The following is a 15,197-nucleotide window of genomic DNA, read 5'->3' on the forward strand; positions in this document are numbered from 1 at the left end:
CAGCAACTGAGACACCATGAGCACTTCCTATGGAAGCACTTTTAAGGATGATTTCAGTGGCCAGTAGGATGATGAAATTTGAATGTGAATGATGAAATTTTCAGTATCTTTTTAAATAAGTTAATTGGCTGATGTCTGCTTAATTCCAGCAGGAATGATGGAAAACTAATTTATTCCAAATTAATTTAAGAAAATCTGAGCAAACAAAGAATCCACAGATTGAACAGAGTGGGGTTGGAATAATAGTATGGTCAGGAAAGACAAATGAACCTTAGCCAATTTTATATCATCAAGTCAGGGTCATTAATGTGAAAATGTTACCTGCCCGGTCCCAACAGCTCCACAATACACCACATTGGAGCCCATGCACCCCAGCAACTCCTGGGCAGCAGCAAATTCATCTTCGACTCCTCCCACCATAAATGTGAGGTTCCTAGACCGAGCAGCTCCCACACCTGAATAGTTTGGGGGTAAAGGGACAGAACAAAAGGAGACATTTCTTCAAGTGTTTAGGTAGATAGTAAAACTAGAGAAAAGCCCCAAAACAAATGAAAACACCTTGACTCCAAACTGTATTTATGTCAGGCGTATATAAGATGCCCTAAATCTCTCCTGGAATGTGTGTGTGCGTGTGTGCATGTGTGTGCGTGTGTGTGTGTGTGTGTGTGTGTGTGTGTATGTATATATATCATATACATATACATATTTTTTTTTAAGTAAGCTCTACACCGAATGTGGGGCTTTGACTCATGACCCTGAGATCATGAGTTGCATGTTCTACTGGCCGAGCTAGCCCCTCTCCTGGAATATTTTAAAAATCAAGTATTGTGGAGTTTAATAATAACCCAAAAGAACACACAGATTCAAACTCTTATTCTCAATTCATCTCAAGTATCTGGCATAATCATAGCACGAGACATATGGTAATTTGAAACATGCATTTTATTATTCACATGCATCTTTTATTCTTTTTTTATAAGAAAATCATTTTTCTTTTTCTTTTTTTTTTTTATTATGAAATTTATTGTCAAATTGGTTTCCATACAACACCCAGTGCTCATCCCAACAGGTGCCCTCCTCAATACCCATCACCCACCCACCCCACCCTCCCACCCCCCCATAAACTCTCAGTTTGTTCTCAGTTTTTAGGAGTCTCTTATGTTTTGGCTCCCTCCCTCTCTAACCATTTTTTTTCTTCCCCTCACCCATGGTTTTCTGTTAAGTTTCTCAGGATCCACATAGGAGTGAAAACATATGGAATCTGTCCTTCTCATGCATGTTTTATTCTAAGAAACCTATTCAAGCAATAGAAAGTATATGAACAAGGCCCTTGTGCCCTGACCAGCACAAGAAGAGCCAGAGGGATCTGCTATTCTGGGGATTTGGGTGTCTTTAGTCCATTTGCTTGCTCCCCACATGCTATCTACCGATGAGATCTACAAAGAGGAAGACCTGGCTCTTTCTCCCACAAACAAGTAGGCATTTCAGATGGTAAGAGTCTTTTTTTAAGTTAAAGAAAACAGTCGCTTATTTAGACCGGTAATTCTGATGTGCGCTTTCCAGTATTATTTGATTTTTCTTTTCCCTCCTCCTATACGCCGTTTGGGCAATTCACTCCTCGTGATATGAGCAGGGAGAAGAAACGAGCTGTGGCTGGGCTACTCCTTCCTAGCTCTTTAGGAAGGTCTGATGCATGGTCATTGATTGAAATGATTGGTTAGCACACAAAACATGCCCTAGACTTGTCCCTAAAAAAAGGAGGGGAAGCTTCACTCATCTAACGTTTTATCAGCTATAAAAGAAAACCAAGAGTATTATGGCTGCTTTTAGTATTAAAAAAATTTTAATTCATAATCTTCAAGTTGGGTTTTATTGGTCAAAACCAGGAAAGTGTGTGGAAGAAAGCTAGTACAGTTTTTGCCTTTACACTTGATTTTACAGTGTGGCTAGGAATAAAGAAACCATCACTGTCTATTTATCAAATCTGGCCATTAGAATCGATAACTACAAATAATGGCCTACTTTTTAGTTTAATTTAGTCAATGAAATACACCGTTTTTATACATAAAAACCCCAAGTGAAGAGATTCCTCTTTCGTTGAAATTGTGAATATTTTGCTATTGCCAGATCAAGCAGCCTTTCTATTACAGTTTATGCTATTTTAACTAATTATCAAAAGCAAAAGAGGTCAGCATTATGTTAGCCAAATAACCGTGGAAGAGGAAGTGCCCACATGTTAGGAAAGCCGAGGATACTCACACATAAGGTTAAATTACATTATTTCACAGTATTTTCAGACACACTTCGGAAATGATTATGTACAAAAACCCAATTATAACAAATGCTTTTAATTAGCCAGTCTGTGTCCTTTGAACATTCTGATAATGTTGAAGTTTAAGTGATTGTCACTTTGTTAGTTTCTAATTTACTTCACCAAGGTGGTAGATCATTACTCTTTTACAATTATTTTGCTCAATTTCTATAGCCATTTTTATTCAAACCACATAACCATCTTGATTCCTAATCCTGTTGATCTGACCTAGGAAAATTAAGTAGACGATTTAAGTCAAAGCTTACAAACAAATCCAGCACTATCCATCATAGGTCAATAGCTTTGTATCTAGATTACGGATTGCTAAATAGCTTCGGAGAGTCATTTATTAAAGGAAAATTAATGCTGACAATGGTTCTCAGCTGGTTAATCTTTTGACAGGTGTACTTTCTCACTTGTTCAAACACATATTTCAAAAAGAAGAAATAAGTTACTTAAGCACGAGAAGATCACACACACAAAAGAATAATTCATCTTCTAACTCAGATGTCTGTGGTATTTCTGCTCTCACCTCATTGTGGTGGCATAATTATTAGGACTTTTGCATAACCTACATGCCAATGTAAGGGTCTAACCTGGGCAATTCTAAAGCTTTGGCATTCCTTGGGACCAAACCCTGTCTTTCCTTACATATTCCGTGAAGCGTGTGACACTATGAAGCCTAGTCCCATCGTGAAGGCAAAAAATTAAGACCTAAGTAATCCTAAAATAAACGTAACCATTTTAAGCTTAGGAAATAATATCTAGGAAGGTGGAACTCTAAAGGATGTAAGACATCCTACAGATTTCAGAAGACATTGTACAGTGTTTGAGGTCTATCAATAATAAACAATAAATTTATTACAGTGCCATGCCATTTTAATTCAAATCCACTTCCCCGAATAGGAAAAACATAGAACACACACTCAGGCAGTTTCTAGAATACTGGGAGATTTATTTTAACCCTACATTTTAGTAATTATGTATATGAGATCAAAACATATCCTGTGCTTAATTCTTTTACAGCATTTATAACACCTTATTACAATGTTTGATTTTCTTACTTGATGCCTCCATTACACTACAAGCTCCCACAAGATCAGCACTGAGGTCTTGTTTCTGTCAGCATTCCCATTATCTACCACAGTGCATGATACATTCAATAGATGGCTGTTTGATAAATAAATTCATAAGAAATTCATACAAATTCATAGAAAGAGTAATTCGTAAGTTCATAGAAAGAGTAAAAATCTGGAGATGGAATATGTGGTTTAGGGGATGTACCATTCACTGGCTGTGTGATTCTCAGCATATAATGTGGGAAAAGCATTAATAACTTCTTCACAGAGTGGCTGTGAATATATGAACACATATATGCTGTAAAATATGACATGCTACTTAAATGTCAGGCCTCACTACTTTATGCCGTGGGTTTGTGGAGTGGGAGTTTTATCTTTACCTACATGATACCTCAAGTCCTTTCCTATCTGGTCGTCTTAGTCGCTGTCTTCTCTAGGAGAATTTTAGCCTCTCCGGCTAAACATGAGTGGGTTTGGATGACACCCATGAACACTGGAAGGAGGCTGGCCCAGGTTAGGAAGTACTAAAGTGGTCCACGGACAGTGATGCTAAAATTACAGCGCAGACCTCTAGTAAAACCATTCAGCGGCAGCAGGGTATATGGGAAGGTGACAAGAATGCCGCATTTGTTTCACTCGTTCAACAAAACTGAGAACCTATTAAGAATCAGGTCCTGGGGCGCCTGGGTGGCTCAGTCGGTTAAGTGTCCGACTTCAGCTCAGGTCATGATCTTGTGGTTCACGAGTTCGAGCCCTGCGTCGGGCTCTGTGCTGACAGCTCGGAGCCTGGAGCCTGCTTCCGACTCTGTGTCTCCCTCTCTCTGACCCTCCCCCCCATTCACGTTCTGTCTCCCTCTGTCTCAAAAATAAATAAACGTTAAAAAAAAAATAATAATAAAAAAAAGAATCAGGTCCTGTGATAAGTCCTAGAATTACACGAGTGTATGCATACACATGAGTGTATGTTACCTTGCTCCTAAGAATTTACACCCATCACTGGGTGATCCAGCCACTTGTCTCCTCACCCATCACTGCCACCCTAGACTGAGCCATCATCATGTCTCACCTGGATTACTGCAACAGCCTCCTACTTGCTCTCCCTTCGGCTCTTGCCTCCATAGTCTACCCTCCATAGAACAGCCAGAGGGAACCATTTTTTTTTAATGTTTATTTATTTTGAGAGAGAGAAACAGTGCGTGCGCATGCAAGTGGGGAAGGGGCAGAGAGACAGAGAGGGAGAGAGAGAATCCCAAGCAGGCCCCGTGCTGTCGGCACACAGTCTGATGCAAGGATCTATCTCACGAACTGTGAGATCATGACCTGAGCCGAAATCCAGAGCTGGATGCTTAACCAACTGAGCCACCCAGGTGCCCCCAAGAGAACCTTTTAAAACATAAGTCTAGTTCACGTTTCTTTCCTACTCTCAAGCCTCCTAATGCTTCCCATCACTCTCTGTATAAAATTCAAAGTCCTACAAAGCCCTACAAGGCCCTCTAGGATGCAGCTCTTGGCCACCTCTCCCATCTCATCTCATACCATTGTCTACATCGCTCAGTGCTTTCCCATCCTGAACTCCTACTGTTCCTGAAACAAGTCAAATACACTCCCATCTCAAAGACTTGCACTTTGCCTAAAATGCTCTTCCCCTAGATATTCATCACTTGTTCCCTTCACCGCATCCAGATTTTTTTCTCAAAATTTACCTCTTCAGAGAGGCCTTACCTGACCACTTAATCTGACAATCGAAAAAGGCACCCCACCATTCTCGATCCCCTTTTCTGCTTTAATTTCATTCACACTATTTATTACCACCTATTTATTTTAACTCTTCTATTTATCTGGTTTCGGTCCATATTCCCCACATGAACATTGGCTCCATGAGGGCAGTAGCTCTATGGCTTATTCACCCCATATGCATGGTGTCTGGTCCATCACCAAACACAGCATTTGTTCAAAAAGAGAGACAGGAGGAGGCAATGACAGAGGGGAGAGCAGGGAAACAACTGAGCGCAGTACTGGGTGGTAACTGTTCTCCCAGAGACACAGAAGAGGCTAACGACTACAGACCAAGCAGCTGCCATTCTAGCAAGTCATTAAATGCTCCTAAGTTGTTTCATCTAGAAAGGGAGATGATGAGATAAAATTATCACTGAATTGCTTTTAAGCTTTTGAAATTCCATCATTTGAACTTGCCAAGTTCACAAAATATCTACCCTCCCACCACATTTATCATGTTAATGCATAAAACCAAGGCACGTGTCATTTTATACAATATATGAATGGTTCTGAATTAGAAAATGAGTATTCTCGTGTAACCACATTAATTAAATCTAATAAGCCTACATATTTGTGGTTGTCTTTAATGCTTTTATCTGACACTTTCCTGTGATGATGTCTCTTTCCTGTGATGATGCCCCTAGTGCTTTTTTCCCATGACTCCATAATCAGAAAGACTGAACTCATCTGTACAGATGAAAAGGCAAAGGCCCAAACCATTCAAAATAGGTGCCCGGACCACCCTGTTTTTAAAGGGACAGGCGTCTACCACTTCTCTTGGAAACTGCTTTAATTTTGATCAACCTTAGAGCGGAGAAACACTTTAAATCTAATCAAAGTCTCAAAGTCAGCCTCTCTTTTTCTCTCTCTCAAAGGCATCACAGGAAGTCTCCATTCTCTAAATTATCTTCTTTCTTTCCTTCCACTCTTGCTTATGGTGGACATAAAAAAATCTGACCACTGGAGATCCATTTGTCTGTGGGGAACAAGAAGAAACCCTGGGGAATAAGAGGAAACAATCCTTGTCCTCAAGGAGTTTGAAACCTAGTGTTTGTGGTGGTAGAGGTGAGTGTGTACATGTATATGGAGATGGGAGAAGAGAGAAGGCAAACAGACAATTATAAATAGTAAAAGACAGATGCATACTACAGGAGAGGTCTACACATAGGCACGTGGAGGTGCAAAGAAGAAAAGTATCATCAGCAATTAACTGTTCGGTGCCTTTAACAATTTCCTCGATCCCATGGGCTTAGGAGAATATCTGAAATACAACTATTCCAGAAAGTCCAGAATATAAGGTCACAGTAGGTATGAAACACCGTCTTCGCCCTCAAAAGGTCTAAACCATAATTCGGGAAACGAGACATATACTCAGAAATAAATCCCAAAAGGTAGCATCATATACCAAGTGTCATGGATGAGGACAATCGCCACCAAATCCTGACTCACTCTTTTCTTCCATTTTTTGACCTCCGTCATTGAAAGAATGAGTTCTCAGAAAGAGAAAGGGTGGAAAAAGAAACAAATTGTTCTCAAAGAGTAACGGTCTTGCCATCAACTGTGGGTAGGCTTTGAAAGCTTTGATAAGAATATAGGTATCCTGAATCTGTTTGCAAATCAAACAGAGCAGTTTAAAACATGAGCTGAGCAAATAATTTTGTATGTTTTATACACGGACACTGAGTTCTGCCTACTATCTAATTAAATACACACACATAAAAGCCTATCTCTCTTCACAACCAATGTGAGTTTGCTTATTAGAAGAAAACAATCAGAAAACTGAGAATCAGAATTAAGAACAAATACAAAAATGAAACCATAGGATTTCACAATAAATTTCAAATATGGGTCTGAGTATCTTCGAGGTCTTGGCAAACACTGTTTGGGAGAGGAATAAAGGAGCCTCGAGTTACGTGTTTTAAAAAATTCACATTTGGAACTTCAATCAGGAGACAGTAAGTGAAACAATAGATGATGTTCATCACATTTTCACAACAAAAGCAGTAGTAATTTTTTGAAAGTAATTCAATTCTTGTTTTATATCTCTTTCTAATCTTAGCCCACCTGCAACTGAGTCCCAATGTCTGGCAGTTTTGTTATGAGAACCAAAACAGGCTTAAGTTTCAAATTATGCATCAACATGAACATAACCAGCAGCTGAAGACATTATTCACTATCACTCAGCATTTCTACATAGCGCCTCACTGTTGTTTTCTGCTAAGTAAAAGTTCTTCTTTCTGAAATATTCACATGTTCGTGTTCACCAAAAAGAAGAACTACATAACTCACTGTATCTGTCGAGTCCTGGGAAGCAATGAACTTTCTATTTTTTGTCCTTAAATGGTTTCTGATTTTTTGAAGTTTTACTTTTCTTGTCAATGGACTCTAACTGGACTCTTCTCTGGTTTCCTATCTACTCCCTGCAACAAAAACCATCATGCTATGCATACTGAACTATTTACAGTAGCTGGAATGTGCAATGATTTTTTTCCTTTTATGCATCCACATCTTTCCTAGGTGACTCCCTTGTATGAGATTCCCTTGCCTCCCTTTGCCTGGCTAACTCCTGTTTATCTTTCAAGACTCAACTCATGTGCACTCTAAGAAGCAATGCATGACCATAATCCCCTTTCTCTATTTTTTTTTATAACATTTCTAGTGATGTTTGTAATAAAGCATGTAGACTACTCTCATCAGTGATTTTTCTGGTATGTCTTGTAAGGATTCTTATGGTCAAGCGCTGTTTGAATCTTAGCACCCAGCATATATCACATGTGTGATAAATGTTCCTTGTCTGTTTAGGAGGTAGGCAGAGAAGAAATCAATGGCTACTAAAATAACCGAGAATACTAATTAAGACTAAGTAAGACAATGTTCTCTAGCTTATCAAAAAAGCTCAACTTTGGAGAACTGTTCTCCACATGTGGCAATGGTACGTTCACTTACTGCTGCACAAACGTGCAGAAGCATAATAAGTGCACATGTATACAGACATTATTAGGAAGGCACAAAAAAACTGAAGAACATGTATTCTGAGTTAAGAGACCTGGAGCGAGGTCACAATTGAAGGCTGCCCCACTTGGAGAAGTTAGAACACCTCTCAACCTTGGTTCCTCCATCTGAAATTGCTGATAAAACCACCTGCCACACTTACCTTGAAGCTCAAATGGAAGAATACTTTGGAAAGGTATTTTACACGGTTATCACACAAATGCTATAAAAATTTTAAATATAACAACAAGTAAATCTACTCAGCTCGAATACCGTGAGGTCTTTGGCCTAAACAGCAAAGAAGTGAAATTTGGAATTCAGCCTTACTGAGAAGCTGAACCAAGGATTATGATAGAAAGTCCATTACTCAAGTGCTGATAACTTAGAATAACCATTTACAAGTCACAAATAAGGAGATCATTTTCAATTCTAGAACTACCAGAAAGAGGCCGTCAAATCTAGAGAGGGAAGAAATCTAAAAAAGTACATTCCAATTGTATTTGTTTATGATACTGCAAAAATCCTCCCACCAAGGCGCTCTCATTGATATATAGCAAAACGTAGTAAATCACTTAATTTACTCAAAAGAACTTAAATGTTTTAACCAGTCTGCCATCAAAAGAGATCAAGAAGAGGACCAATGGGACTTGGGCTGCAATGTGAGCCGTCTTTAAAATGCAATTGTTCTAATCATTTTCTACAGATGCAGCCTCACAAGGGGCTGCTGTCACAGGGACCATTTACGACTTGTTATGGTGTCTCTATTGTTTACCAGCGACATTCGCTGAAAAAGGCGACAGCTGGGACAGAAAGCTGCTACTCAACGAACAATATAATCCCGTGAAAGTAATCAACAAATTTAAGGGTGTTAATTAACTTTACACTTTATCATGTTCAATTAGTTGTCCTTTCTAGAAAAGATTGCCGTGCACAATCAGTTTAGAGCGTGCCATGTTTGATTTGTAAGTGATCACTGTTTCTGTTTCAGAGTCCATGTCAGATGTTCTCTTGGGTTTTGGTGACACAGATGAATGGCTCTGCACATGTTAGGAGGTGATCTGGTTTAACATAAGCCAGCATAACATAACCCCTTGTTAACACTATTTCTGGCATCATCCATGCTGGAAACAGAAAAGCAAAAACACTCTCAACACTATTCTAGAGTCAGATAAACAAAGTTTAGTTAGTTTTTCCTGAAATAAACACAGACACAAATACATGGGAGAAATAAGCAATTTTTCATCATTATTTTTCAAAGTAAGACTTGTCTTTCAGGGGCATGTTTGGGATCATTTCCTCCCAGCAAGATCTCGAAGCTCTGCTGCATTATGCACAAAGCGCCACCGTGTCCTCGTGCTTTACATAATGCAGATAGCCTTTTCCGTGGCAGGTGAACAAATGCTACAGACGTGTCATTAAGTACTGGCTGGTGTTAAATTCTAGAATGTGACTTTGAAATCCAGGAGCTATATTTTACAAGTGTGCGAAATCTGCAGTAAAGTGTATTAATCTATGAATACAAGGTGCCTTTTCTCTTACTTTTAATGCACCTGTCCCTACTTGCTAACAGGACACGGAAAAGCTCATGATGGAGTGACGATACATTCAATATCGCATGGTAATGAAAGTCACTGAGGTTTCTCCGTATTGATAGTGCTTTTGCACCAAAGTATTTCAGAAGTCACTGGTGAGGTGAACAAAACGCAAAACTGAGGTGTGGCAGCAGGTGTCCATCTTTAAGAAAATAAAGCAAGGGACGTGCATCTAGCTCCTAAAGACAAAAAACAAAAACAAAACATCTACAAAGGATTTTGAAACATCTTCATAAAGCTATACCTTGTTCTTCTAAGACTAGCTGTTTCCTGCATAATATAAATGAAACACATATAAATAAACCACAGCTGGTTAGCTAGTGATAGCATGCGTAAGGACAAAGCTGAACTTCTTCAAAATAGAAAAGTTGTTAACTCTGAAAGCTAATAATGTCCTAAGTTAAATATTAAAGAAGGAAATTATAGGCTATATCTGAAACAGCTGAAACCACAATACACAGCAGCAGAAAACATTAGTTTTCTGCAGAAGATCTGCAGGGAGAAGGGAAGCGGTCGATAGATCCTTAAATTGGAAGCAATAGCCGTTCTTCTATCCCAAGTTGGCAGCTGCTACATTTGCAGGCCTGGTTCATTATTTACCCATAATGACCATCAAGCTGCAGTCAAAGTCAGATCACAACAACTGTCAGCAGCTCTTTTAATTAGCCTTGTTTGAATTCAGATAAATATCACAATAGACCTGCTTATGCTGAAAGAGCAACAGAACGTTCCGCATGGAGCTGGGCTGGCTTGGGAAGGACCAGTGAGTGCAGTACGGAAGCCATCAGACAGAAACAGTGGGGTTTTTAAAGGGGGGGGGGGGTAAACAGAACAAAATGGTTTGCTTTCATTTTGAAAATCGCTGTAAAAACCAGCTCCCCGACATTCACCCCAGACGAAGACGGTGCGCGGTGTTGGAGCGCAATGAAACTCTGGGCTTCTGAAAGCTTGATGCCTGGTGTCCAAGGAGAAAGTTAACTTAATGCCTTTGGAGAATGTGATTTAAAAAACTCCATTTTGTAGACAATGTATCTTTCAGCTTTCAAAATCATTTCTAAAAGCCAAGTAAAAAAGTCCGTTCGTTAGATAAGCTCGAAACTTTAATGTCCTTCTATTTTACCTTCTTGAGGAGTTGCGTAATTTGCAACATATTTCTCTGACAGGAATCTGCTATTTTCTATCCACTCCTTGCATTCAGCATTAACAGTCACAAAGTAAAACAAGGCCAACAACCAAATTCTGCGGAATTCAACGGCTGCCACATCCCACACCACGACTCTGGGGTTGTCCCCCTGCAGCCTGCTTGAGAGGAAACACAAGCGCCAAGATCAGCTGCCCTCTATTTACAGAGGGCTGACTGTCCGCATAGACTATATACTGTTGCAACTTTGGGGGTAGGTAAAAAGAAGTGATGGCCGATAGAGAAGGAGGGTAGAGAATAAGAAGGAGTAAGAAAAGGCAAGATGATAACCTCACGGCAAACTGGAGTAAACTGCGGATAGCAAGAAACTAAAGAGAAGCTAAAAAGCTCCACTCAGCTAACAAGGAATTATTATCTCTGGGAACCACGCGGGAGTCCCTGTGAGAATCTGGACTCTTGAATTGTGGAGTGGGCATCGTTGAAGAAGTGGCACTTCTAAATGTAAGCTGGACTGAGTCCACTCTCATTCTTTCTAAGTCCTCAGCTATTACATATCTTTGTGCAACCATTTCTGATGCTGCACAACATAACATTAAGGAAAAGTAACTAACTAGATTTGCATAAGGATCAAGGACATGTTGCTGTTTACACAGGGTTTGGACCTATTTCCTTATTGAGTAGGAAAACACTCCTATAGGAAGTAATAAAGACTCATTATATTTGTGGTCGACTTCAAGTACTAAAACCTGCATAATAAAACTCTTACAAAGTGTTGTGAGACCAAATATGTGATAAAGGCAACTACTGAATGTTGACAATATAAGCAGGGAGAACTCTTCATCTGGTTTCATGAGAACGAATCATAGCAAAAAGGAATATTTCTTGCCCCTTGTTTTTTAAATAAAAAATAAGCCACGTGCATCACCCTATCATAGATGACGGCCTTCCCTCCTTACCCTTTAATACATCCTATCTCCTGTCTACATGAACAGCCAACGGTTGTAACTTGTTCAGTGTGTCAGGTACAAAGACAACAGTCAACTTGCCATTCCAAGTCTAGACTCAGGCTCAATATATATGAATCAGAATTTATTGTGTAAGAATACCAAAGAAAACTTCATACCCATTACGATGACTACTCTAAAGCAAAACCAATCATATAACAAGTATTGGCGAGAATGTGAGAAATTAGAATGCTTGAGCACTGCTGCTGGGAAATGATGCAGCTTCTATGGAAAACAGTACGGTAGCTCCTCAAAAAAATAAAAACAGAATCATCATATGGTCTAGCAATTCCATTTCTGGATATATATATCCCAAAGAACTAAAAGCAGGGTCTTGAAGAGATATTTATATACCAATTTTCATAGCCACAATATTCACAACAGCCAAAAGGTAGAGACAATCCAAATGTCCATCAAAGGATGAATGGGTAAACAAAATGTGGTGTATACATAAAATGGGGTATTATTCAGCCTTAAAAAGGAAAGACATTCTCACACATGCTAAACGTGGATGAACCTTGAGGACATCATGCTAAGTGACATAAGCCAGTCAAAAAAGGACAAATACTGCACGATTCCATTTATATGAGGTACCCAGATGGTCAAATTCACATAAAGACAGAAAGTTGGGGCTCCTGGGTGGCTCAGTCAGTAGAGCATCTGACTCTTGATTTCACCTCAGGTTATGATCCCAAGGTCATGAGATCAAGTCTTGCACTGGACTCCATGTGGAACATGAAGCCTGCTTAGAATTCTTTCTCTCTCTCTCTCTCTCTCTCTCTCTCTCTCTCTCTCTCTCTCTCTCTCTCTCTCTCCCCCTCTTTCTCTAAGATGAAATAGAAAAAAAATTTAAAAATTAAAATTAGAAAGTAAAATAGTAATTTTCAGGGGCTGGGGGGAGAGAGAAATATGGAGTTGCTATCTAATGAGTACGTAATTTCAGTTTTGCAAGATAAAAAGAGCTCCGGAGATAGATGGTCGTTAATTGTTGCACAAAAAATGTGAATGTACTTAATACTACTGAACTGAACTGTATACTAAAAATGGTTAAGATGGTAACTTTTTTTACTGTTTATTTATTTACTTTGAGAGACAGAGAATGTGCACACACGCGTGCAAGGTGGGGCAGGGGCAGAGAGAAAAGGAGAGAATCCCAAACAAGCTCCGTGCTGTCAGCACAGAGCCCGACGTGGGGCTCAAACTCACAAACCATGAGATCATGACCTGAGCCTAAGGTGGACACTTAGCCGACTGAGCCACCCAGGCACCCCTAATTATAATGATTTTTATGAACGCTTAATGCAGTTATCTAGAGAAAATTGAGGAAAGCCATACTAGTCTTATAACCTCCATTTAAAAAATAACAGTTCATAGACAATAAGCAAATATACCCAGTTTAGGCAAATTGGTAAAATTAAGATCCTCCAATTTCCAATAGTATGCTCACTGCACTAGGCCAGGTTGCTTCCCCAAAGACAGGAAGGATGCACAAATTCTGCTGACAGATCATCTAGGAGTTAAGTTGAAAAAAAACAGGAGACTAAACAAAGCACAAGACCTACAATCAAGAATTGGTTAAACCAAAAGCTTAGGCTAAAAAAAGAAGCAAATGATGATAAACCCATAACAAATGGTATTTAAACTTAAGCCACAAACATGGTAGTAGCAAAAAAACCCCAACATGTTATATGTGCCACATACACACATGCCAACGTTCATAAAAATGAGACACCGCCTAGGGTCCTGGCACCGGTTGGGGTGAAAGGTGGGAGTGTACAACGAGAGGATGTAAAGCGAAGTGAAATGGCTCAAAGATATAAGAGAAGGCAATAATCCCAAGATAATACTTGGGAACAAAGTGCGAGCTGCTGGTCTGCCTAATTACGAAGCCAAATTTAGGCCAAGAGTCTACGGTTATTTAATTTCCTCTTTCCCTTACAGGCATGAGAAATGGTGGTGCCTTTGTATGAACTGTAGAATGTCACAATTCAAGGTAGACCAACCACAAACAGGCAGCCCCTTGCATATAAGCAGATCAGAAAAAGGCTCTACCCTAAGCAGGCAAGTAGCCTCGAGGAGGTAAGAAGATCAAGTCTGACATATGGAGGTCAGGCTGAATTTCACCCTCAATTCAGGTCTCTTCAGAGAGGCATGGCCTGCACAGGTGAACACAGGAGACCTCAGTTCAAGCTCCGGTTCTGACACGAACAGTATTATTTTGTGCAAATCAGTGGCTTGGAGCCTCAGGGCCGTCACCTATAAAATAAATCTCATCTCCAATTCCACTCATTGGTAAATCAATACATTTATCTCGGCTAATTCATATATCCATTCCACCTTCCTGAACTCCTACTACAGCACACAGCACCAGGCCAGGCACTTCAAGGCAGCACTGTAATAGTCTCTAGGCTCAAAAATCTCCCAAACCAAGACAAAACAAACAAAATACACCGGTCTAATGAGCTCCACATGTTCCAACAACTTCTATCTTCCCATTCTCTCCTCCCGCAGACCCCAAACTGGTTCTTCCTCCTGCATTTCCTATCTCAGTTAAGATAGTAATTACTATTATCCACAGACACTACGAATCCCGTGGCGGCATTTCTCAAGGTCAGTTCCCCAGAATATGACTGACACAAGATGTCTGACTTCGGCTTAGGTCATGATCTCATGGTTCATGGGTGTGAGCCCCCCATTGGGTTCTGTGCAGACAGCTAAGAGCCTGGAGCCTGCTTCAGATTCTGTGTCTCCTTTTCTCTCTGCCCCTCCCCTGCTCTGTCTCTATCAAAAAATGAATAAACATTTAAAAATTTTCCTAAAAAGGTGAATTTGCTTACATTTATTGTGATTAGACATATTTCTAGCACATTTTTGGTATTTACTTTCATTTTCCCTTGAATTTATTTTTCCTCCTCCCTTACCTTCTGCTGAACTGATAAAAGTTTTCTAAGTTCCTTTTTATTTTCCTGTGGGCTTTGGAATCTATCGATCGCTTTTCTATTCTTCTAAATGATAATCCTTAAAAACTTTAAACATGTATCACTAACTATAAATTCCTCCAGTAACATCTAAAGTTTTTCAGGATTCCATTCTCCTCTCAAACATGATGTGAACCTTAACATGCATTAAGCCAGAGGATACCACGCGACTCCCCCCTACGCTGTAAATCTTACTGTCCAGAGTTTTCGTTTTATCTTTTTTTTAAACACACAAAACAGGTTTTTTAAATAGTCAGTACTTAAAGTTTTTAATTTTATTTTAAAAATCATTTTGTGCTCATGATTATTTCTGATATTCTTTGCC

The 15,197-nt window shown here is 39.5% G+C and overlaps 1 protein-coding gene across 2 annotated transcripts in view; it reads right to left on the reverse strand.

Moving 5' to 3' along the window:
• HIBADH (3-hydroxyisobutyrate dehydrogenase) overlaps positions 1 to 15,197 on the reverse strand; it is a 115,814-nt gene that overhangs the window by 19,618 nt on the left and 80,999 nt on the right. For both annotated transcript variants that reach the window (XM_045052531.1, XM_003982884.5), the window contains exon 5: positions 322 to 455. In XM_045052531.1, the coding sequence (XP_044908466.1) occupies positions 322 to 455 (134 nt within the window). The remainder of the gene's footprint in view (positions 1 to 321; positions 456 to 15,197) is intronic.

The sequence above is a fragment of the Felis catus genome, chromosome A2 (genome assembly GCF_018350175.1).
Source record: "Felis catus isolate Fca126 chromosome A2, F.catus_Fca126_mat1.0, whole genome shotgun sequence".
NCBI lineage: Eukaryota > Metazoa > Chordata > Mammalia > Carnivora > Felidae > Felis > Felis catus.